The 25,556-nt window shown below is 36.0% G+C and overlaps 1 protein-coding gene across 4 annotated transcripts in view; it reads left to right on the top strand.

Annotated features, from left to right (window-relative positions):
* Window positions 1-25,556, top strand: part of SSBP2 (single stranded DNA binding protein 2) — a 158,498-nt gene that overhangs the window by 124,771 nt on the left and 8,171 nt on the right. For 2 of the 4 annotated variants that reach the window (XM_081321303.1, XM_081321302.1), the window contains 11 exons: window positions 3,056-3,115; window positions 3,519-3,585; window positions 4,721-4,791; window positions 6,753-6,820; window positions 13,346-13,394; window positions 14,798-14,833; window positions 15,949-16,003; window positions 18,008-18,078; window positions 18,379-18,457; window positions 20,978-21,006; window positions 24,213-24,311. In XM_081321303.1, the coding sequence (XP_081177429.1) occupies window positions 3,056-3,115; window positions 3,519-3,585; window positions 4,721-4,791; window positions 6,753-6,820; window positions 13,346-13,394; window positions 14,798-14,833; window positions 15,949-16,003; window positions 18,008-18,078; window positions 18,379-18,457; window positions 20,978-21,006; window positions 24,213-24,311 (684 nt within the window). Of the gene's footprint in view, window positions 1-3,055; window positions 3,116-3,518; window positions 3,586-4,720; window positions 4,792-6,728; window positions 6,821-13,345; window positions 13,395-14,797; window positions 14,834-15,948; window positions 16,004-18,007; window positions 18,079-18,378; window positions 18,458-20,977; window positions 21,007-24,212; window positions 24,312-25,556 lie in introns of all 4 variants that reach the window. The other 2 variants (XM_081321305.1, XM_081321304.1) reach the window with 1 other exon arrangement.

The following is a 25,556-nucleotide window of genomic DNA, read 5'->3' as shown; positions in this document are numbered from 1 at the left end:
TGAGAAACTGCTGAAAGATTAATTTTCAGGGACCAGAGGGCATTATTAAAGAGCAATTTTATAAAGTGAACAAAGGTAAAATAAATTGCAGAATTTTATACATGTGAGGTACAACTGAACCTGAAATATAATAAGGACTTTTGGGGGAAATTGACTTAATAAGCAGTTGACATATGCATTGTTTGTAAAAAAAAACTTTATGATAATGTTCAGCCTTGTTTTAAAAACGAATATTGATAGGAACATCAGAAGAACCAGTACTTTTGTGTGTTTTTAAATGTAGAATATTTAGAAATCAAAATTGGTTCTAAATGCATTTTAACTGCTTCCAACTACTGAACAATTACATGCATTCCAGTCATTTGGCCTTTAATTGTAGGCAACAATTAAATGTACAGATACATGCAAATAATTATCATTACTCAGTTGCAATTAATTTTTATTCGTTATGGTTAGATGTATGCTTATGCAAATAGATGTATGCTTATACACATTCTCCATGCATAAATTATGCTACGCAAGATTTGAACATTCTGTTTGTTAGATGATCATTGTGTCATTTTACATTTTCTAAAGATGAAGGTAGCAGAGGGTTTTACTAAGGGAAGATTAAAATATATGAGTTCAGCACTGATGCATTGAACAGTGCCATAGATGTATGTACAAAGATAAGTGGAAAGTCATCCAGAAAATAAAATACACCTTGCTGGTATGAGATACACTGAAAAAGATTTAATTCTGGGCAATCTTGTAAAACAAATCTATACAATAAAATATTGATTAAATTATTTATATTAGTAACTAGTAGTGACCAAAAGGTGTTTCAGGACAAGAAAATATGAAATGTTTAGCCTTCAATTTGCTAGATGTTAGCTGCAAGAGATAAAATCTGTTTTCCAGTTTCATAGGCATAGTGCCATTTTATACATATGTAAACTCCATTAACTATTTTACCCAAACATAATATATTTTCCGCATGCTTCAAATCCCACTCAAATTTAATGGACATTTGGGTCTAGCAGACTTTTCTATCTCCCATGAGTCCATTAAATCAAGAATTTGCTTAATGTGAATAATATTTTTATTCCATTTTGTTATATAGTTACAAATTGGCAAAGTTATCACTTATAGTTATAAATCAAAATGTAAAAATAGGTGTTGAATTTAAAAGTAATATTTATGTGTTTTTGTGAAAGTTTATAAAAATGTATAATGATTATAAGAGTACGACGCCATCTTGTGGCCACTGTATTCTCTGCAGAACAGATTTGATATTATAGTATTGTACATATTATGGTGTACATTCCAGAGAAAGAATAAAATTGCTAATAAATAGAGCTGAGGAATTAGAAAATGGGGTGAGGTATGACATCAAAGTGCATTTGGTTTTATTTTAAGAGACATTGATAAAATATTAACATGGAATATATTTGGTGGAGGTGAAGGAAAATTTTTTTTTTCCTATTTTCTTTTCCCCCCTCTTTTTTATGGTGCTCTGCACTTTATATATTTTAATGTGTTTTGGGGGTTTTGTATACATTTTATCTGTTTAATATAATTCTTAATAAATTATTGGGTAAAAAACAGCAAAGATACTACATTGGTAATATAAATTGCTAATGTAGTAATGCTATTGCTACTACTATTAAAGTTTTTAAAAGTTGAATATTAATGGATGGTTATAATTTTTTTCTTCAAGCTTTAGTCTATAAGGTCATTTGAATTTTGGATTACCTTAATTTACCTTGTGCTATTGATAGTAAGTCTTTCTATAGCATAATATTAGTATAGAAAAGCTGTTTGTCTAACTGAAATACTTTCCTTTCAGGCCTTCAAAACTATGCTTAAAGATTCAGAGGTTTCTTCCAAATACATGACTTTCATACATCTACAGTGACTAGAGCTTTCTCTTTATATTTACATTTTTTGTAATTCAGGAAAAAATAAAAATACAAAACAGCAAACCATGTGATTCTAAAATTATTTTTATACAAAAAAGTTACTTTGCTATGTAACTCAACAACACAAAGTCCTAAGCTGATTAAATAACTAATAAGTGTTTGGATTGCATGGTGGCAAAATATCACTCATTCAGTTCTGGCTATGTAAGGTATTTTTTAAGTATAGATAGTCTTCAGCTCACAACCATAATGGAGCCTGCTCATGATAGTCATAGACTGTAATGGTTGTAAATTGAGTCATCCATGTGATAATTTTTTTACCTTTTTGCTGTGGTTGTTAAGCAAATGCTGAGATCACAAAACAATTGCTGTGGTCATTAAACAAACCAATGTTTTACTATGGGCCAATTTTGCCAAAAGTCAGAAGTAAATACTAATGTTAGGTAAAGTACAGTCACATTGTTACGGAATGCTTCAAATGGCCACAAATGTAAGATAGTTGTCGATCACCAGACTTCAGTTCATGTGACTTGAGGGCGGGGCTGCCATCAGAACTTTGGTACTGGGTCATAAATACTCCCAGAGAGCTCCGTCATAACTCTGAACAGTTGCTAAGCAACCAATCTAAGTTGAGGACTACCTTTATTTTTAAAATGTCTAAAAATGGACCACGATTTTCTTCTGTGAATTAGTTTTATTAACAGTATATGCATATTTGAGTTGGAACAACAAAGTGCCATTTGATGAAATAGCTGTGAAAATTTAAATTACTTTAATCCTGGTTTTGAGCACTTATCATAGCTCAACCAGAATGAATGTTCCCAGAGGCTAGTTTTCAGGCTCTTAGAATTGCCAATCTCTGGACAATTCCTGAATTAGAAGAGAAAGAGATATATAATAATAGCTAGTTTATATGAACTTGTTTAGGAAAATTTCTGACCGTTATTTGTCAAAAATCTGCAGACAGTTAACATACAGAATGTTAATAAAAAATAAATAGAAGGCTTCCGAAGCCTTCAGAAGTTTCCAGATCATGGTCACCATTAGCAACGCATGCATTTTGATACAGATGGCCATATAGCTAAAGCAGTATGTAGTTACTTTTGAATTAGATTTGTATCTCTATTTTTATTGCATTTTTTTCTGTTTTGTAGCCTTTCATGTCTCCTCGATATCCAGGAGGCCCAAGGCCACCTTTAAGGATACCTAATCAGGTAACAGTTTTTTTAATCAGTGAAATGCCGAATGCAAAGAAACACTTAGCTGGGAAAGGCAAACTTATATGCATTTTGAAAACAGCAGGTCTTAAAAACTGCATTGATGATATAGGTATTTGACATGTTTATTGTATGAGTATATCATATCCAAAGATGTTACAGTAGATAAATAAATTCTTTATATAAAATATTGTCTTTAAAATGCCGTAAATTTAATTTGATTTTATGGGAAAATCTTGAAATATACAAAATAAGTTGGGATTAGTTGTAAATGAAGGTAATTTTGGATTCCCATTCTTTAAGGATGAAATTATAGGATTTTTTAAAATGAAAATAGATTGCATTTTTTTAAAAAGTAAATATATTGAAGTAGAAAATTTCTCTGCAAACTTTTTAATAGGCACTAGGAGGTGTCCCAGGAAGTCAGCCATTATTGCCTAGTGGGATGGATCCAACACGACAACAAGGTAAATTATCAGTGGAAATATGATCAATAGAAATAACTGAATAAATGACTTCGTATCATCAAACTTCCATTTGTTTATACATTGGAACGGTATCCAGAATATTGTAAGAAATACATTCATACTATTATTCTCATGATTTAAATGTAAAAGGGAACAATTATTTCTGTGTAAGTAATTCATGTTTTATTTATTTAGCAAATTTATATGGCCACCTATGGACATGATTCTGGGTGGTGTACAGCTAACAAAAGAATGTACAACCATTAAAAACTTAAAACAATAAACATAATAAATAAAAAGTCTTGCAGGAGAATAACAACTATCTCGGCAAAATACAACCATCTTTGAACCCATGGGATCCATAAAGTTGTAGGGGGTGACTTCACCTCAGTTGGAAATGATGTTCCAAAGAGCAGAAGCCACAGCAGAAAAGACACATCATCTAGTTCCCATTAGATGGAACTTTTTAGGAGATAGGACCTACAAGTTTTGTTTTTCTGTCTTCACCGAATCATGTAAGATTGTAGATTTTCATGTTTCTGAATTGTTATTGATTGTGGGGTGGCAGGGTTATCTTAAAGATCCTTTTAACCTAATGAGATTTATTAGCCTTTTTATTAGTTTTAAATAATTTAAAATACATCCTGCTGCTGCACATTATTTAGCTGTTGTACAAGATGATATATTTAGTTGACAAAATTCATATTGAACAACTCTTAGTTATGTTGTGCAGCACTACTATATCTAAATGTGCTGTATTTAAACAAAAAGAAATGTCATATGTCTGTCTATCACCAATACAAATTGCAGGGATAAACGCATTCCCTAAATACTGTTCTCCTAAATTTATTAAATAGGCAGTTTAATTAAAATAAAGTTTGGGGGGGAGGGAATCCTATGTTTTTAAGCAAACCCAAGTGAGAGGAATGGGAGACATCAACTTAGAAGAGGAATTCTCTTTGAATCTGAATGGAAGAAAAATAATTTTTCTGAAATTATATCTGACACAACTTTTTCCAAAATATTTTAACCATAGGGAAGACAAATTTGCACTCCGATGAAAATGCATTTATAATCTGAATCAATCTGATTAAACAAAAATTGTATTTCTATTTTTTTTCCATGAATCTTTTAGGTCATCCAAATATGGGAGGACCAATGCAGCGAATGACTCCACCTCGGGGAATGGTCCCACTAGGCCCACAGGTATATTGCTCTAATTGTCTTTCATGTGATCTTATTTCTCATAATTTCCTATGAGAGAAAGAGAAGCAAAGAGATGTATTCTTACAGTAAACATATTCTGCTACTTGAAGTTATTCTACATAATTTCTCTTAAAGATTTGAAAGATGAGAACATGCATACTTTTAGTTAAAAATCAAACATAAATTGCTGTTAAAATTCAGAGGGCCTAAAATCTGTCAGAACTTTATACAGTTTTGGTGTTTAAAGCCTGAACATTTAATTTTAATATTGCTTTAGAATGTTACATGGTTTTAGAATTATCTGCTATATTTGTTCATGTGCATTTTTAAGCCATCCAGAGCTTATGTATTTATAAATAAATAAAACTTTTGTACATATATATCCCATTTATATATTAAAGTTATGATTGATGTTAGTAAGAACATACAGAAGCAGTGTGTGCTTGATATTGGGAGCAAATGTTAGTGATACAGTTGTAATAGAATTCTGTCAATAACTTACTACATTACATTCATTTGTTCTTTGCAAAATATTTTTCAAATGTTTTAATCACATTTATTTAGTTGAAATAAATATGGTTAAAATATACAAATTATTTTACTTCACATTAATTAAAGTTGACTAAATAAAGCATCAGGCTTTCAATATTTCTTTGGTTAATATTACATCATATCTGCAATATTATATTACAGATTCCTCCAATAAATGCAAAATACTTTCTAAAAAGAGAGAAACCATGAAAGAAATCAAATGGATATTTTTGCAGATTTTCCTTTGTATCCCTTTGAGGAAGACCAAGTCAGGAAATAAATGTCTCAAAGATTACTGGAACTCTTATTATTTCTTCCTCATTCCCTTTCCATGTTTACCTAACAGCTGTTGAATACCTTCTTAAGGCTCTATACTTATTTCTTAACTCATGCTGGACAAAATCTCTCAGATTTTCATTTTTAAAAATCTTTTCCCCATTTCACCTTGCTCTTAATTTGTGAAGTGGATCAAAATCCAGTCAACAGAATTTAGAAAAGCAACAGATAAAAATAAACTAACAAAAGCATAGCATTCTGTGAAACTTATATTTATAACCTTTTTCCTCAGATTGTTTTTAATCAGATAAAATTGTGATGACTAAAATTTCTAATGATGGAACTATCAAAACAATTTTCTTACAGAAACTGAAATAAGAACTATTTTAATGGTTTTAGACAATCTAGTCTAATTATAGTTCCTAAAAGTAAAATTTATGTATAGCAGTCACTAAATTAACATTATATATTTATTTTAAAGTGACCAAATTATAATAATGGACAGATCTGTGGAAGAGTATAGTTTTTCAAATAATTAGAAGAGAATCCAGTTTATGCTGCTGATACGATAAATAGTTAATTTGAAAGTGCATCTTTATATATAAATACAGCACTGGACTATTTAACATTTACATGTGTTTTCTCTGTTTATTGAACAGTCCATTGCTGTAAAATGCTTTTAAGTAAAAATATGTTTTCTTACATAAGTATAAGTATATATGTCTATTGTTAAAGTTAATAAATCTATTATTAATAACAAAAGCTTACTCTTAAGAGCTTAGTTTAAAACTCACTCAGTCCCTTAATATTAGAATATTAAGTCAGCATTCATGAAATGGCAAAACCTGCCCTTCACTGATAATTGTGCTAGCTATTATAAATGATATAGTCTTTATTAATCAATTAAATGTGTTTACTTCCTTTGATAAGATAATGTCAGAAGATAACGTAAATAGGTTTTTTTTAAAATCAGAGGGAGTATAGAAATAATTGTTTATAAATTGAGCAGTTAAAAATCTAACAATGAATGACACTGGCCGATCCAATTAGCAGATGTGTAGGGAAGTCATTAACCTGCTGTCCTTTTTTTTCCCCCTCCTCTTTGGTTTTGTTTTTTTGTTTTGTGGTAGTCTGACCCTTGGTTATCGTTGCAGAACTATGGAGGTGCAATGAGACCCCCACTGAATGCTTTAGGTGGCCCTGGAATGCCAGGAATGAACATGTAAGTAATGTAAATTGCACTAACACACAATAAGGAAGTTGTCTTTGATTAAAAGTAATGACAGGGATGTAAGTGCATTTAAAATAAAGACACACAAGCATGTATCAATTAACTGGCAAACAATAATGACAAAATCCCTAATCGCTACCCAAACTAACACCAACTAACAACCAGTTCAATTGGAGCAACACTAAAATCATCAGCCATGCTACCACCCACCATGCTCGTCAGTTCATTAAAGCCTGGCACTTCACAAGCAATTCCATCAACAGACCTACTGATCTACAGCCAGCATATGAACCTCTCAGAATCCAAATCAATCAGCCATCCGGAGACAGCACCAACCATCAAGCCCCTCCCCCCCCGAGTTCACTTTTCAATGACCCTGACTTGACATAACCTCACCGCCACAAGACCCATTACCAACATCACATTGATGACTCATTCCTGACCCACTAATTCACACCCTCCAATGACCCTTACCTAAAGTACCTCCCCATCACAAGCCTCTCTCTGATAACTCACACCTGGCCCATCACAAGACCCTCACTTGACAATCCCACACCTGAAACGGTCTTCCGTTTTGCCACCCCCCGCCGTGGGTGTTTGGAACCACTCAAATGGTACCGCCCCAGACGCTTAATGGATCCCCAAAGGTTCCAGGCGGCGCTGGGGTCCCCACCTGCCTCCCTCACTCACAGCTCGGCCGAGACCCTAGTGGAGGCCTGGGAAAGGACGGCCACTGAGGCCCTTGACCGAGTTGTACCCTTGCGGCCCCTGACCCGGTGCAGATCCCGTCGGGCTCCATGGTTTTCTGCGGAGCTCCGGGAGATGAAGCGTCGGAGACGGGGCCTAGAGAGCGGTTGGAGGTCCACCCGATCTGAACCCGACCGATTGCGACTAAGAGCCTATATTAGGTCTTATCTCGCTGCAATTAGGGAGGCGAGGTCTAACCACTTCGCCACCCTTATTGCGTCCGCAGATAATCGCCCGGCCGCCCTGTTTAGGGTGACTCGCTCCCTCCTAAATCAGGAGGTGAGGGAGGATCCCTTGCAGGGACGTGCCGAGGAGTTTAACCAACATCTGTCGGACAAAATCGCTCGGATTCGGACCGGTTTGGACTCTGACTGGGCAGAGTCTGACGATCAGGACACGGGTGGTCTTGTCGATACCATCTGGGAGGAGTTTGATTCTGTAACTCCGGAGGAAGTGGACAGGATCATGGGGAGGCTGAGCGCCACCACATGTTTACTGGACCCGTGCCCTTCCTGGCTGGTTTATGCAGCCCGGGAGAGGACACGCAGCTGGTTCCAGGCAGTTATATCGGCCTCTTTGAGTGAGGGTATCTTCCCCGCCGTCTTGAAGGAGGCGGTGGTGAGGCCTCTCCTCAAGAAGCCTGTCCTGGACCCGGCTGTATTGAACAACTTTCGTCCTGTCTCCAACCTTCGCTTTCTTGCGAAGGTTGTTGAGAGTGTGGTGGCGCATCAGCTCCCTTTGGTCCTGGATGAAGCGGATTATCTAGACCCGTACCAATCGGGTTTCAGGCCCGGGTACAGCACGGAGACGGCATTGGTCGCGCTGGTGAATGATCTCTGGAGGGCTCGGGACAGGGGGCATTCCTCTGTCCTAGTCCTATTAGACCTCTCGGCGGCTTTCGATACCATCGACCATGGTATCTTGCTGCGGCGTCTCAGGGGATTGGGAGTGGGAGGCACAGTTTTACAGTGGTTCTCCTCCTATCTCTTGGGACGTTCGCAGTCGGTGTTGGCAGGGGGGCAGAGGTCGACCGCGAGGTCTCTCATTTGTGGAGTTCCTCAGGGGTCGGTCCTCTCGCCTCTCCTGTTCAACATCTACATGAAGCCGCTGGGTGAGATCATTCGTGGCTTTGGAGTTGGGTATCATCAGTACGCTGATGATACCCAACTTTTCTTTTCGACCCCAAACCACCCCAGTGATGCCCTCAACGTGATGTCCCGTTGCCTGGAGGCGGTTCGGGTCTGGATGGGGAGGAACAGACTCCAACTCAACCCCGACAAGACTGAGTGGCTTTGCATACCTTCGTCCCGGGTTTATTCGGACATTCCACCTCTAGTTATGGGGGGTGAACTATTACCCCCCGTAGATAGGGCTCGCAACTTGGGGGTCCTCCTAGATTCACGGCTCACTTTGGAAGACCATATAGGAGCCGTGACTAGGGGGGCCTTCGCACAGGTTCGCCTGGTGCGTCAGTTGCGGCCCTATCTTAGCCGGGACGATTTATGCACGGTCACTCATGCGCTCGTGTCCTCTCGTCTGGACTACTGCAACGCTCTCTACATGGGGCTGCCCTTGAGGACTACTCGGAAGCTCCAACTGGTACAGAATGCAGCCGCGAGAGTGGTGTTGGGAGCCTCCCGATACTCCCACGTTACGCCTCTGCTCCGTGAGCTGCATTGGTTGCCAGTTGTCTTCCGGGTGAGATTCAAGGTACTGGTAACGGTATTTAAAGCACTCCATGGCATGGGGCCGGAGTACCTCAGGGAACATCTGCTGCCGGCATCAAGCTCCCTGCGCCCTGTGCGTTCCCACAGAGAGGGCCTCCTCAGGGTGCCACCGATCAGAGAATGCCGATTGGTGGCCCCCAGGGGGAGATCCTTCTCTGTGGGCGCTCCGGAGCTGTGGAATCAGCTACCGGTTGAGCTCCGGATGGCGCCCGATCTTCGCTCCTTTCGTCGCGATCTCAAGACATTTCTGTTTGTACAAGCCGGCCTAGCCTGAGGGGGAGTGTTGGGGTTATTTTATTTTTCGTTTTTTAACTTTTCTGGGGGTTTTTAGTGTTGTATTTATATTGTTTTTAACTAGGGCAATTTGTTTAATCTTATTTTAATGTTTGTATTCGCTATTTTATTCTGCCCTGTGAACCGCCCTGAGTCCTCAGGGAGAAGGGCGGTATATAAATGTTATTAAATTAAATTAAATTAAATAAGTAGAACACTGACACAGACATCCAGTAAAAACTGCTGAACATGTTACCTAGCCTGGCAATGAAATGTTCGGAAATCATCCCTCAAGCTCAGAGAACAAACCTTCACCCTTAATGACAATGTATCAAAATGCCAATAGGAATTTGTTCTTTAACTGGTGGAGTAGTCAAAACATTTCGAGCATAAAAATTCCTTGAAATACTCTGGTGGTTTCAAAGTTCGGCAACTCAACAAGCTTCTAGAAAATACTTGAAATATCTCAGATGTAGAATGTTTCACAACATGTCATATTCAAAACATTTTGAAATAAAACATGTCTGCATATCCATTTTATCTGGCATTATATGAAACCTTTTAATGTTCAGTACATTAGAAGCTAACAAATCTTTGTGGTATGATTCATAGGGTTTTATTTCATCAGCAGCAAGACATCAGGTGAAGATTTCAAATATGCTTAAAATGTCAGACTGTATTATTACTTAGTTTGATAGTCCATCATTTCTGTTATGAAATATACTTTTCGCAGTCCCTTTGAGCTTTTAGACACCTATAAACTTGGGAACATATAATCTCTCAAGGTAGATTTAATCCTTATTTTCTATAATACTAAGAAATAAAAGATGGTCTTACAGCCAAGATTAATATTGAGGCAAGTGTTAAAATTGAAGAAACATTTTTCAGAGATTTTCTTAAAATGTAGTATATTGATTTTTGGTGGGGGTTGAATTATACAAAGTTCAATAATGTGAGAAGTATTTCAACCACATAGTGTTCACAGCTTGTCTCTTTTTTGGTCCCTTTGAATCAGTGTTGACTCCTGGTAATTGCCTAGACTTGTCCCTGCAGGTTTTTTGGCAAGATTTAGGAAGCGGCTTGCCATGCCTGCTTCCTAAGGCTGTGAGAGAATGATGGGGTGACCCAGCTTGCTTTGTGCCTAAGGCAGAACTAGAACTTTCCCAGGTTCTAGCCTTGTTCCTCAGCTACCAGAACAAACTGGTCATTTCATAATAATGTAGAGGGAATTAATTTTCATTAAGGTGCAAGTACTGCAAATGATAGCAAAGTTTTCTTTTTGTTTTGTAAATAAAGGATTTTATCAATAGTATGATGCATCCAGCAAGAAAATGAAACCTACATGGCATCATTAGTGCGAGAATAAATTTTAGAGGTTTTGTGTATAGTTATATAAAGCTGTAATTGATTTTTAAATATTTTTAATGTTTTTTGTTTTATTTGATAAATTATTTTGAATTTTTACACTGCTTTAGTCATATGACTACGTGGTATACAATAGTATCTTTGAAACTTATTAAAAATCGTACATCTTCACATTCAGTGTAATAAAATAGTGTCATTAATTCATTGCTTATACTGATGATATAATTTAGCAGCAGTATGACAAGACACTTTACTATCTCAAATGTCTTATAAACAACTAGGTTTTCAAAAGTTTGCTAAATGTTAAGAGTGAGAGTACGGAACTTAAATCTCAAAGTGGTGTTCCACAGAAGGGTTTTGCAGTGATGTTCACCTCTAAGTCCCCTCCCTTACCTTATGAAGAGTGGGCCCTCTCAACAAGCACTCTTGGCAGTCACATATTTGGGGTGCAATATGTTACTATTTGTAGTAAATAATCTTGTAGATAATGAAGTCCAAACCATGTAGGGCTTTAACTTTGATAACTAGTATCTGGAGATATATTTTGAAAGCAAATAGCAGCAATTCAGCTCTATAATATTGGTTTTATGTACCACATCATAATCTCAGTTAGTATGTGGGCAACTACAATTCTACATTAACTGCAGTTTCTTGACAGTTTTTAAGGACAGTCCTGTGTAAAAATGCATTACAATAGTTCAAACATGTGACAAGAGCACATGACCTTAACTGTGTCTTATATTCCATGAATGCCTGAATGAAATGAGGGAAAGGTCCTGGCTAAAGCTTCCATCTGCTGTTTCAGCAGAAGCTGAAACCCCAAGATTACATACCAGCTGTTTCTGGGGAATACAGACTAGAAAGAACTAAATTGGATGGCCTCCAAACCAACAGTCATTCAGTTTTGTTAGAATTAAGTCTGAATCTGGTTTTTTACCATCTAAATCCTTATAGCCTCAAGTCTTCTACCAGATCATCTAGGTGTCAAAGCGGGATGTCAACAATGTATTGATGAGTCAAACCCTGTAGATACCGTTTAACAGACTGTCCTAGATTTGATAACTTCCCCTATATATGATTGGAACTACCTGTTCTGGAAAGAGTGGAATCACTGTTGAATGGTGTCCCCAATTCCTAATGTTTGCCAATAGCCCAAAAATATGGCATGATTGATGATATTGAAGGTCCTCAGCAAATCCATCAAGACTAATAATATGTTCTCATCCATATCTTTATGTAAGAACAATCAGTGTAATTCTTGTCCATTGCCCAAGCCTGAATCTTTACTGAAAAGAATAAGGTAGTACTTTCTCTAGGTTCCTCTGCAACTGCCACCCACCACTTTTTCACAGGAATGGAAGGGTGGAGATAGGTTGTTGGTTATGAAATATAGTTGGATCAGAAGCAACAAAGCAAAGAAAAAATAGAATAGTTTTGGCCCATTAGTATAATTGGGTTCTTTATATCTAGTTTTAGAACATGTGGAGAACAGATTGTGTTTATGTAGAAATATTGAACATTTAAAAGGGTTCACAATTTGTAAGCACAGCTGTAGTTTAAAGGTATAACAATAAGATAAGAACATCGTAACTAAAATGATATGTTGTGTACACTTACTGAATTTATAAAGACCATACAACAACTCAGAATTGGTCAGGAAAGATATGGTAAAGTGTGATGCTTCTTAAAATTTTGGCGGGATGGATTATTTTATAGATATACCTTAGACTGATATTTACTTGTCAGAATATCATATAAAACAGGTGTCCCCAACCTATGGTCCGTAGCCCGGTCCCAGGCCGCGGGCTCTTGGCCAGGAGGCCACAGAAACAGCTGGCTGGTGTGTGCACGCATGGGTGTGCATTCCCCCCACTCATGCTACCACCCCTGGCCCCATTTGCACATGCGCACGGGTGCGAACAGGGATGCTAGCACAGGACATGTGTCCGCAGCCCATTTGCGCGTGCACAGCTAGCCTGGGTGGTTTGTGCAACCATTTGCACATGCGCACGGTGCCAGTTCATTCCACATGCACGAACGGGGCTGCTAGTGCCACGCCACTTGCATGGCCCCATGTGTGTGTGCTCACCAATTTTGAAGCTCCTCTCCTTCCTTCCAGTCCTTGAGCCCAGAATGGTTGGAAACCTCCGATATATAAAATATCTCAGTACAATAATTCTAGGCATATATTGATTGCAGTTACTAATACTAATCCGTATTAAGTTCTTGTTTTAAATTCTAAATGAAAAACGAAATCAGTATCAAGTGTACTTACTTTGTTTTTTCAGTAATTGCATTTTTAAAGAATATCAATAACAGCCTAAAGAATTTTGCTTACACTTATTAGTTTATCATTAAATAAGCTTTATTACTTATTTAAACTGAAATTTGATCTTTATTTTAGGGGTCCAGGAGGTGGTAGACCTTGGCCAAACCCTACAAATGCCAATTCTGTGAGTAAATATTTATATGAAGTGTTGTCCTGTTAAAAAGAAGTGAAAGCAAATTAATCAAAACATGCTTGTTTTATCAGTTTTTCCACATAGTAACTGTCTGGTTGATAATGATATTAGCTTTTATAAACCCAAAAGGTCTTTTTAGAGATTGTACTTGGTCTTCCAAAAGATACTAAAGATTGCTCTTATTTCAAAGGGCTTTAGATAATATGGTAATTTAATTATTTGTATACCTGATTGCGTACCTAAAATATTAATAACTGCACAATCAGATCAAATTTATTGTTTCGTTTATAGTTGACTTTTTAAAATTTTTATTTTTTTATGAAATTCTATATGTAAAGTTAGGATAAAACTAATTGTAAAAAATGTTTTTTCTACAGGTAGTCCTTGGTTAACGATGGTAATTGGGACCAGAATTTCTGTTGCAAAGCAATGCAACTATAAACCATGACATTATGTGATTGCATTGCTTAGTGACAGCAGTCCCCATTGCCATCATTAACTGAATCCCACAAGTAATTAGGTGCAAGGACCCACCCCGATCCAAGCCATTCCCAGCTTGAACCCTCTCAGCCGTAAGCCTCAGTAAGATAAGGGACTGCCTCCTCTTGAACTCCCTCCACCTGCCTATCTCTACTCCATCTGTGACCTTTTGGCTATCTGCTTAACTGCTACAACCAGCAACACCCACCACCCAGCCCTGTGCACCACTACCGTACTGTTTGAGTCCTTCTTTTGCACTGTCTTCTTTCATGCTGGTGCAGCCAGAGCTTCTCTTATACTCTGTTCAGGACTTTCATTCATACGCCAACCAGGGCCTCTGTTTGTGCCTCACTCAGGATTTTTCACTGGCACATGAAAGATGACCCCAGCTGTAGCAGTGCAAAAGAAGAACCCAACTTGAAGACCCTGGACAGGACATTAATTGAGACCCTAGTTAGTGTGTGAATAGAGACCTTGAGTAGGCACAAGAAACGTCCCAGATGCACCAAAAAGGGGGATAAAATGGCCAATATAGTAGTGGCATCCAGCAGGTGGGCAAGTGGCCTACAGGCAGTTGTAAATGCGGGCGAGTCTTAGTGGGCCTGAATTTTGTTTACCTGACCACAGAGGTTTTTCGGGGAGTAGTCATAAGTCCCTTTGTTCAATGCTGTCATAACTTTGAACAGTTGGTTGAACGAATGGACATTGAGGACTACCTTTAATTCCATATGACTGATTTTGTTTCAACAGTACCATTCCCTTTCTTAATACGTTTAATTAATTGAAAGAATGGATATATTCTTTCTTTTCTGTAAAAACTAACTTTAAAATAATAAAATAATATTTATAAAAACCTTGTTATTCTATCTGAACTGAAAAGAATAGCCTACTTTTATTGTCTTACTGTCTTTTAGATACCGTACTCTTCTGCTTCACCTGGGAATTATGTAGTAAGTATGTGTGTGTGTGCACATCATTGTGTGCATACACCATTCTGTTCAGTTTCAAATATAGATGTTGAATTGCTAAGAAAAAAGCACAAGAACATCAGTTATGTCTGGCATGTATTTCTAGTACAGTGGTATCTCAGCACTCAAATGTTTTGAAACTTGTCAAATTTGGTACTCAATGCATTTTGACACAAAAATATGGTCCCGGTATTTGTTGTTTGTTTGATACTCAATGCACAAGCTAGAACCTGCTGATGTCGATTGCCTCCTGACTAGTGCATTATTCCTTATGGAAGAAATTGTGTATTCATTGCACTTCCCAATTGACAATGAGTACTGAGTTACCAATGTATATTGATTGTTATTATGAGCAGAACAGTTGATTCGATAGAGAATTATTACAAAGGGGAAAAATATATGATGGTTTCTTAGTCTACCACAGCCAAGAATAACTATTTTTTTCTTGTCATGTTGAAAATAGATATAATTATGAGAAAGTGGAACTAATTCTTTAATATTTACTTTGGTTACAAAAACCAAAATTGCTATGTGCTGAACAGGAAAAACAGAGAAGTTCAAAAATGGAAGTTCAGTTATATAAAAGATGGAAAAAAACAACATAAATAGAAAATTAGAGCAGTCTTCAAGGTAAAGGGTTAATAGGAAGGTATGTGTTCAAATTTGGAGCAAGATAATAAAGAGAGATGCTAGCAAAGTTCTTCTGAAAGAATTTTGTTAGTTTTATGGAATGTCACAGCTAACTAGAGAGAAAAGTACCCATGGGCTGAAGCCTCAAGTCTTTTCCATCAGAATGAAATTGATTCCACCTGAATCAAATTAAGGAACAGTTATGAATTTGAGTTGATCTGGTGATAAAATATTTATTAGCCGAATAATTGTATTTTGCTGAGCGATTCAGGTTTTCTTGCTGGAAAAAGCAAATCTCTGAGTGACATTGTACCTATAGGTTACCATTTGGAAAATGAAATGGTTAATGATAAATTGTTGTTTGATTAAACAAGCTGTTATTGTTTAATCAAATCTTTTAATTATGTTGCTTATATAATATTTGTGTGTGTGTGTGCACGTTACTGATTTACCTTTCTTTTTTTAAGGGTCCACCGGGAGGTGGAGGGCCACCTGGAACACCCATCATGCCTAGTCCAGCAGGTAGATAACTTTAATGAGGAAATGAAATGGCAGTGTTTGATACAGCAATAGTTTAACATTTTCTTAACATTTCAATAGAATTCTCAACCATTGTAAATCTTTACAGAACTTGGTAGATTGTAGATATCCTTATTTTATATGAATATAACACACAATTTTACTTATAGGATACTGCCTATCAGCCATACTCTCAATCTGAAAGAGAATTCCTTAATTTTCCCAGGAATGAACACAAATTGTTACAGCTTCCTGTATCACAGGGAATAGCAACATTTTGTTGCATAAGTCATCAAGAATATTTTCAAATATAATGTCAAATTAACCTATAGTATTGTTTTTTTATTAATTACCATATTTGCCTAAAACGGCATTAATGCAAAGCTATGAAATAATGTGTAATTTCCTTGATCTTGTCTACATTTTCAGAATGCCGTATTATAGTTTTCCTCACTCTGGGAGTATTTCTCTCAAACATAATAGTGAATATAAAACAAAAATGCTGGCAATATTTTACTACTGTATTTATCTGGAAAAAAAGTGATAACTCTGAATTTAAGATAATTCCCTGAAAAGAAAAAAATACTTACAAAAGCTGATCTGGTGTCAGGTAGTGTTTACCTCTGGCAACTACCTGGACTAGTTCTTGCAGTTTTCTTAGCAAAATTTCAGAATTGCCATTGTCTCTTTCCTAGGGCTGAGAGAGCATGACTGCCCAAAGTTACCCATTTGGCTTTTCCCTAAGGTGGTATTAGAACACATGGTCTCCTGGTCCTTAGCATGGTGCCTTAACCATTACCCCAAACTGGCTCCCTTTACAGTCTTATCTAACCTAAAATGATGGCTTACTAAAGTTGCATTATTTAGAAATAAACCTAGGTTTTTGTCTGTGTTTTTTCCAGATAAATAAAGTATTTGTCTTATTTTCTGTTTTTTGCACAAAAAATATAGATGATTTTATTTTTAAATAGTTAAAGCATGTATTTAAAAGCTTAAATATAGGTTAATACACTGACACTTTACCAAACAAAACTTTAAAAACTCATCCTATATTCTTATTATTGCTCTGCATCTTTTTGTATTTCATAAATAAAATGCATACAGATATTATCTACAATTCTACAAGGATATCTCTGCCATTAATCCAACAATTTCGCTTACTTACAGAATACAGGTAGTCCTCAACTTACGATCACAATTGAGCTCAAAATTTCTGTTGTTAAGTGAGACATTTGTTAAATGAGTTTTGCCCCATTTTACGACTTTTCTTACCACAGTTGTTAAGTGAATCACTGCAGTTGATAAGTTAGTAACCCAGTTGTTAAGTGAATCTGGTTTCCCCATTGATTTTGCTTGTCAGAAGGTTGCAAAAGGTGATCATATGATCTTGGGACACAACAACAGTCATAAATATGAACCAGTTGCCAATGATCTAAATTTTGATCACATGACCATGAGAATGCTGCAAAGGTCACTTTTTTCAGTGCTGTTGTAACTTTGAACAGTCACTTAATGAACTGTTGTAAGTCGAGGACTACCTGTACTTCATGGCGATTTTGAAAGTTAACATCTTACCTCACAATGTCATTACTCTTTCTCTAAGAAAAATAAAATACAGTACTTAATCGTGACTCATTAGGAAAACCTCTGTGACCTTTCACTCAGTGATCTGGACTCCAATATATCGTTACTACTTTGAAATAAATGCCTACTATGGGTGGCTGTAGATCAGGGGTCTTCAAACTTGGCGCTTTTATGACTTGTGGACCTCAACTCCCAGAATTCCTCAGCCATGCACACTGGCTGAGGAATTCTGGGAGTTGAAGTCCACAAGTCATAAAAGGGCCAAGTTTGAAGAACCCTGGTGTAGATATTGTGAAGTATCTTATACTTGATTTATAGAATGTTAATAATCATCCAGTTGGAAATGTCTTTTGTTAAAAATAACAATTATTTTCATTGATTTCGTTGAAAGTACTTGGTTTTTAACAGCCTTTTTGTTTTCAGATTCAACCAACTCTGGAGATAATATGTACACTTTAATGAATGCAGTACCTCCTGGAGCCAACAGACCTAATGTAAATAACAGGAATAAATACATACATTTAAAATTATGCCTCTCAATTCTAACATTTTAATAATTAAATGTTCTAATCATCCATCTGTCTGTCTGTCTGTCTGTCTCTATCTATCTATCTATCTATCTATCTATCTCATCTATCTATCTAGTTATTTATTATAGAGATATCATAGACATTTTCTTAACCTCTTTCTTTATTACATCCTGTGAGTTGCATTTTCTCTATCATATTTTTTCCTCTTTGTTACAAATTATTTATTAACATTTTTGGAGTATGATGCATTTGCTTTTTTTGCAGTTTCCAATGGGACCAGGGTCTGATGGTCCAATGGGTGGATTAAGTGGAATGGATTCACATCATATGAATGGATCATTAGGTAAGAATATAATTTGCCTTTTTAAATCTTGTGCTAGGTAATGTATCCAGTTTAAAAAATATCATATTGAACTGTTTCATTACTTTTTAAAATTTTGTCTGCAGTTAGAAATTACAGTATATTTAATATGCTGATGATACTCAGCTTTATATCTCAATCACAGACCAAACAGGAAATGCTGTGTAAATCCTGACCAGGGCTTGGAGGCTATGAGAGAAAAATAGACTGAGGTTGAATCCCAGCAGATTGAGTTACTGTTCGTAGAAAAAGCCATTTGTTCTATGGAAGTTTCATTTATTTATCTTGACAAAATTGCACTTTACCAGAAAGAACTAGTGTGCAATGTGTGCGTTTTCTTAGATTCATGGCTTCTGCTAGAATATCAGGTAGAAACTAGCCAGGAACATCTCTAACCAATTTTGGCATATCTGATAGGGACTACTTTGGACTAGGAAGCACAGAAGATTTATAATTTTCTTATCTCCCAGGTAGACTACTGCAATTCACTCAACGTGGGACTGCCCTCAAAATGACCTAGAAACTCCAGTTAGGGCAAAAAAGATATTATCTATTGCTCTTGCTAGCCTATAAAGTAGAATAGCATCTCTTTCATGAGAGCTGCTCTGGTTGGCAATAGGTTTCAGTTCAAGAAGTTGATCCTTAGTTTACCACCTTCAGTGGAAAGAATCTAAATAGTCTGGCCAGGACAGAAAGCTGCAGCTCCCCATCCTGAAAGTGATTAGGAGATTTTGAAAACTAGAAAATGGCTTTCTCTGTAGGAGTCATCTCACTTTGGAATAATTCATTGTGTCAAGTCTAGCTAACCCACATCCTTTTATACATCAGCCATCCTCTTCCACAAAGCTTTTAGGGATTGAGTTTAAATGGAAGCATGCAGCAGCCTTTAAAAAAATACTTATTATTATTAATAATAATAATAATAATAATAATAATAATAATAATAATAATAATAATAATAATAATAATAATAATAATAATAATAATAATAATTTTATTTGTATACCGCCCTTCTCCCGAAGGACTCAGGGCGGTGAACAGGGCAATACTTGTTAAAAGACAAAATACAAAATACAAAAATATAAAAATTAAGAGAGAATTAAACAGAATGCCCACAACTCTTACGATTAGTTAAAACACATTAAAAATAGGTTAAAACACATTAATAAAACCCAACCCCATCCCATCAGGCCAGGCCAGCTTGTTCGAAGAGGTGAGTCTTTAGATCGCGCCGGAAGGAGCGGAGGTTGGGCGCCATCCGGAGCTCAACCAGAAGATGGTTCCATAAATCCTGCGCGCCCACAGAGAACGCCCTCCCCCTGGGGGCCACCAGTCGGCATTCTTTGACCGGTGGCACCCTGAGGAGGCCCTCTCTGTGGGAGCGTACTGGGCGGAGGGAAGTTGACGCTGGCCGCATTATGAATTATGAATGGTTTAGCATTCATAATTTTTATGGATATGTTTAATGGGACTATTATAAGACATCTAGATTTGTTTGAGTAGGCAGCATTTAAATAATTGTAATAGCAGGCATGCTAATATCAATGGAAAAGGCATATTTTATTTATTTATTTAATTGGATTTGTATACCGCCCTTTCCCGAAGGACTCAGGGCGGTTTACAGGGAATTAAAACAAGAAATACAAAAATTAAAACAATTAAAAAGATTATAACAGTCCCTGAAAGAATAAAACCCCCAATTAAAATTAAAATTAAAATTCTCAGCCTGGGCCAGAGAGCTCGAAGAGCCAGGTCTTCAGGTCCCGGCGGAATGAACGGAGGTCGGGGGCAGTCCTCAGCTCCACGGGCAGCTGGTTCCAGAGGGCAGGTGCACCCACTGAGAAGGCCCTCCCCCGGGCGTTACCCGCCGGCAATCTTTTACTGGCGGCACCCTGAGAAGACCCTCCCTGTGGGAGCGCACTGGACGAAGGGAACTTGATGCTGGCAGCAGGTGTTCCCTCAGATATCCCGGACCCAAGCCATTTAGGGCTTTATAGGTCATTACCAGCACCTTGAATCTTCAGCATCTTCAAATAATAAACATTATTTGAACAATACCGTTTGAGATAGCAGCATCAGTGCAAGTGCAAAATGAAATAAAATTACATAAACCCTATTCTTTATGTAATTTTGGGATTACATAGAGCAGGGGTCTCCAACCTATGGGCTGAAGCCCGGTACTGGGCCGCAGGCTCTTGGCCAGCAGTCCACGGAAATGATTGCTGCTCTCCCCTCCGGGCTGTGATTCTGGAAAGGATGGAGAACTCTGACATAGAGCATTATTCCTTACATTCTTGTAACCTCTTAGGTTAGAATTTCTAAAAACATTTTAATTTCAATTCTTCAGAAAGCAATCTGAAAAAGTACTAGGATCTTAGACAAGAGGGAATGTGAGGCCTCTAAATTTAAAATCATCAGTGCGGCAAAGTGAAAGATGTTGATTTAAATGAATGTATTGTTTAAATTGGTTTAATTAAATTGAGGGGTTTTTTTTAATTTAAGGCTCAGGAGATATGGACAGCATCTCCAAAGTAAGTACACATTTAATTTTCAACATTGCTTTTCCTCTAAACAAAAGGACTGTTAAAAATACTGTTTTAAAATAAAAATGCTGACTTTGAAGACGTATAAAAATATTCCCAATTTTCCTAACAACAGAAACCTGAATATGTATATTGCAATATGTATCTGTGGCTCGTGAACTAAAACCTAATTTTTATTAAAGTGGCTTGAGTTTTATTGCTACATTTGTGTCTCAAACCACAGAAATGTAGATATGAGCCTTCTCTCTAAAAACAGATATAAATTAAATATATTTTCCCAGGTGGTTTTCCTTGACTTATAAGAGTTTTCTCCTTAAACTATGGGTGACTCTGGCTACAATGTGTTCTTTTCGTTTTCTTAAAGTTCACTGTTGATTTTCTCAAAGACAACTCCTACAGACATATTCACCACATTATTCACTTTCAGGAAAACCGCACAATACAGAACAGAAGTAAGGGATAGTCAAAGAAATTAAAAGCATGAGATAAAAAGAAGAAGAAAACTGTTACATTAGTTTTAGGCCTAAAGTGTTCATTACTTCTTGGACATTTCATCCTTACTTCTCGCACATCCATATACAATTCCATTATCATGACATTTATGTATTGAGTCAATTATATGACATATCTGAGTGCAAAAATATATATTAATGTACCCAACCAAACATCTTTGCTATCATCACTAGCATTCCTTGCACATTTATCCACAATTAAACAAACAAGGGGATAACATATCACCTCACTTCCTGCTTAGTACTGAACTATGTATTAAGTATTCAAGTTATTTTCACAAATGCCTTATTTCCTTTATATACTGCTCTTATCATTTTCAGCAATCAACATTCAATCAATATTTATGCAAAACATTCCATAATTTAAGCATATTTACTTTATAATATGCTTTAAATCAACAAACATATAGTGAAATTTCTTTCTCACATTCATACATTTTCAATGACTTGCTGAAAAGCAAAACTACTCTTCTCATAATAAAACCAGACAGCTCTTAACAGATTTGCTCATTATCACCTCTTTAAATCCAAATTCTGCCATATGCTTCTCCAGGCACACTTAAATAAATCCCCCATAGTTTTTGCATCAGTTCCTGCTATCTTTTCTTTTGTGTGATGAAATAATAATTACATGACATTCAACAAATCACACAGCCACTCCATGAGGAAGCCATAATCCATGTTTTAACACTTCTCCAGTTAACCATATATACCTGCAGCTGTAGCTTTTTTCAGCAACCTTATGGCATGTATAAATTCATTTTAATAAATTTTGTCTTAAACATTACTTTTAATCCCATTCATTGTTACATGTATCTTGCTTAGTTCTCTTTACAGAATTCCAAAACAATATTAACATCTGTTAACATTTTCTTTCTGCTACTTATCTTAAACCATTCTTGATTTCTTTGACTATATACTTGAAACTTTCTTTTTTTCCATTTCCTTTTCTCTCATTCTTATTTCATGCAGCATTTTCAAGTGCATTTTTATAACTCAAACATTCTCTTTTCAGAAGCATAATTCCATACATATCTGTGATACTCTGTAATATAATTATTACTTCTCTGGTTTCCATATACTCTCTGTTTTCATCTTCTTTCCATCATTCTCTTGGGAAATTAATCTGTCTTCTCATTTTTTTTCATACAGGCTCATGTTTTACTGTATTCATTTTTACTTTTACTTTCATTCCTTTCACATTTTTTCTTGTATCATTGTTTCCAAAATCTATTCTTAATACAGTGAATAATTTGTCCACATTCAAAACTTTTTACCACCCTTGAATTCTTCACTAATCATAAACAATCCAATCAATTAACCGCTAAGATTCATTGATTTCCCTATTGAACATATGAGGAAACTTGTTTAAATGATGGATTTGAAAGAAACTTTTTTTTCCAAAGCAGCTATTCACCAGTCACTATTCTCATTCTCTTTTTGGTAATGACCCAACCACTTTTACTGAACTCTTTGACCTCGTTCCCATCCATCTTTTCAAAATAAGTACTTATATCTGGTTTTTTCCCATTCTTATTATTCACTCTTAAGTTAAGGAAGTTAAAGTTAAGGAAGAAAAAAGAGGAGGCATTTCATGTAAGGTGCCACTTGGAGGAGGGGCCATAATTTCATTATGATACCCAAGGTACAATCCTACTTGATAATTCTGCTCAGTTGAGGTCTTCAGGGGAACTCAACCAAAGCAGTTAAAATATGTAATGTATGCCTAACTTAAATACAAATGTGTGTCTAGAATCATCATAGAATTGGGCACCCTTAAAAATGTAAATAAAATCCTGTCTCCCATTCTGTTCTGAAAAGAAGGGATGAGGGGTGACATGATAGCAGTGTTCCAATATCTCAGGGGTTGCCACAAAGAAGAGGGAGTCAAACTATTCTCCAAAGCACCTGAAGGCAGGGCAAGAAACAATGGATGGAAACTAATCAAGGAGAGTAGCAACCTAGAACGAAGAAGTTTCCTGACAGTTAGAACAATTAATCAGTGGAACAACCTGCCTCCAGAAGTGAATGCTCCAACACTGAAACTTTTTAAGAAGATATTGGACAACCATTTGTCTGAAATGGTATAGGGCTTCCTGCCTGAGCAGAGAGTTGAAGTGTCCCAAGATCCCTTCCAACTCTGTTATTCTATTTGCAAAAGACATCTATTTGTTCCAACACAATCTTCAGAAAAAGAAAGATAAATTGAAAACAGCTCTACAGTATTGAAAAGAACATTTTCAAAACTTTTGAATACAACTTTTACAATCTCTGACTGATCAGTTAAAAGAAGATGGATTGGTTTCATGTAAACCATGTAAACAATGCCTTGAAGTTCTTTTGAAGAGTTTCATCTGTCGGAACCATGACACTGCACATCTGTCAGCATTTCAATGCTAACAGGAATGAAAATGTCATGGTTGGCTTCAGGACAGTTTTTAGATTTGGCATTTCTTGTGCTGTGGCCCTAAATCATCAGCCCTACCATGACTTTGTGATTTTTGCCAAGGTTATAATATGGACATGAAATATAAGATAATCCTTATTGAATATGTGTTTCTCTCACCCTTAAGAATGAGGAAATTGTACTTGTGGATGAAAGAAAAGTATCTCTCGCGGGATGCTTTAAAAGAGTTTCATATGATTTATGCTTTTGATCTTCTTGCTTTGTTTTCCAAATAGAATTCTCCAAGTAATATGAGTATGAGCAATCAGCCTGGGACCCCTCGAGATGATGGTGAAATGGGGGGTAACTTTCTAAATCCTTTTCAGAGTGAAAGTGTAAGTACTGGATTTTTAATTCTGGGTGTTCTGCTGGTATACAACTCCACCTCATCATTTTAGGTGCTGCCATTGTAAATGAATTAGGACGACCAGTATGAAAGATGTTTTGCTTGAAATGTAGCTGTTTCTTAAAGAGATTCTTTTTTTCTCAATGTATTGAAATAATTGATAGCCCCAACTTCTTCTACAAAACATTTAGCGAACATTGGACTAGATATTCTGCACGACATTTCCTGACTTGATCCTTAGGATATATTTAAAAGAACAACTGAGGTATATATTTCCATGTTGTAGGTTAGAACAATTTTACCCAATTTGAGGTTATAAAGACAGAAAAACAATCAGAAATATATATGGCATACTAAACAGCAGAACCAAACTATAATAAATGATATATTTCATGTTAAATTATGTCTTGCCTATGGATCCAATTATTACGGTATATGGAAAGGATTATAATGATGAGGTAGTTTACAAACAATGAAATGGAAATAATATTCGGAGCTTTACAATTAACTTGTTTAGGCCATCTAGTGTTTTTTAAGATAAATGTTTGCCAACTGCTTATTTTATGACTCTTTAAAATATACAATTTTGGAAGAGTTATTTGATTCATATTTAATTCTAAATAAAATAATGCTTGTCTATCAGTCCATCAACAATTTTGTTCTAAATGAAATTAAATTTTGTTAGAACTAACAACTTGCTACAGATAGATCTGACTTTCTTATTACTGTTTACATTAGGATGTTCAAAAATTTCAATTAAAGATTACTATTCCAATAGGATAATGGGATATAAATTAATTTATAGTTTATAAATGTTCTTATTCTTAACATGTTTTCATGTATAAAAATAATTTTGTTTTTTCACTTCCAGTAAATATATTTTTGATATAAATTAACAGTGAGAAAAACACTTGTACAAAAGTTATATACAATAGTAATAACTTGGATTTAAGGTTTATCGTTTCAGATAACTGGCTTTATAATTAAAATCAGATTTTCATCCTGTGTGATTAATACAATATTTCTTCCTTACCATGAAATTATGATTCACTTTGAAACCTAACAGAACTTTTTCAGTTCAAGAAAATGCATAAAATTTAATGCAATCGTATTTCTAATCACTTTGTATAAATTATTACTATGGCTAGCCCTTCATTCAGATCTTGATGTTAATCAACTAAAGAATCTCCTTCTGAAACAGTATCACAAGCCCTTTTAACATAGTGATATACCA

Source organism: Vipera berus (genome assembly GCF_964194415.1).
Source record: "Vipera berus genome assembly, chromosome: 2".
NCBI classification, from domain to species: Eukaryota; Metazoa; Chordata; class Lepidosauria; order Squamata; family Viperidae; genus Vipera; species Vipera berus.
The sequence above is the reverse complement of the archived record's forward strand: the minus strand, read 5'-3'. Positions and strand labels throughout refer to the sequence as shown.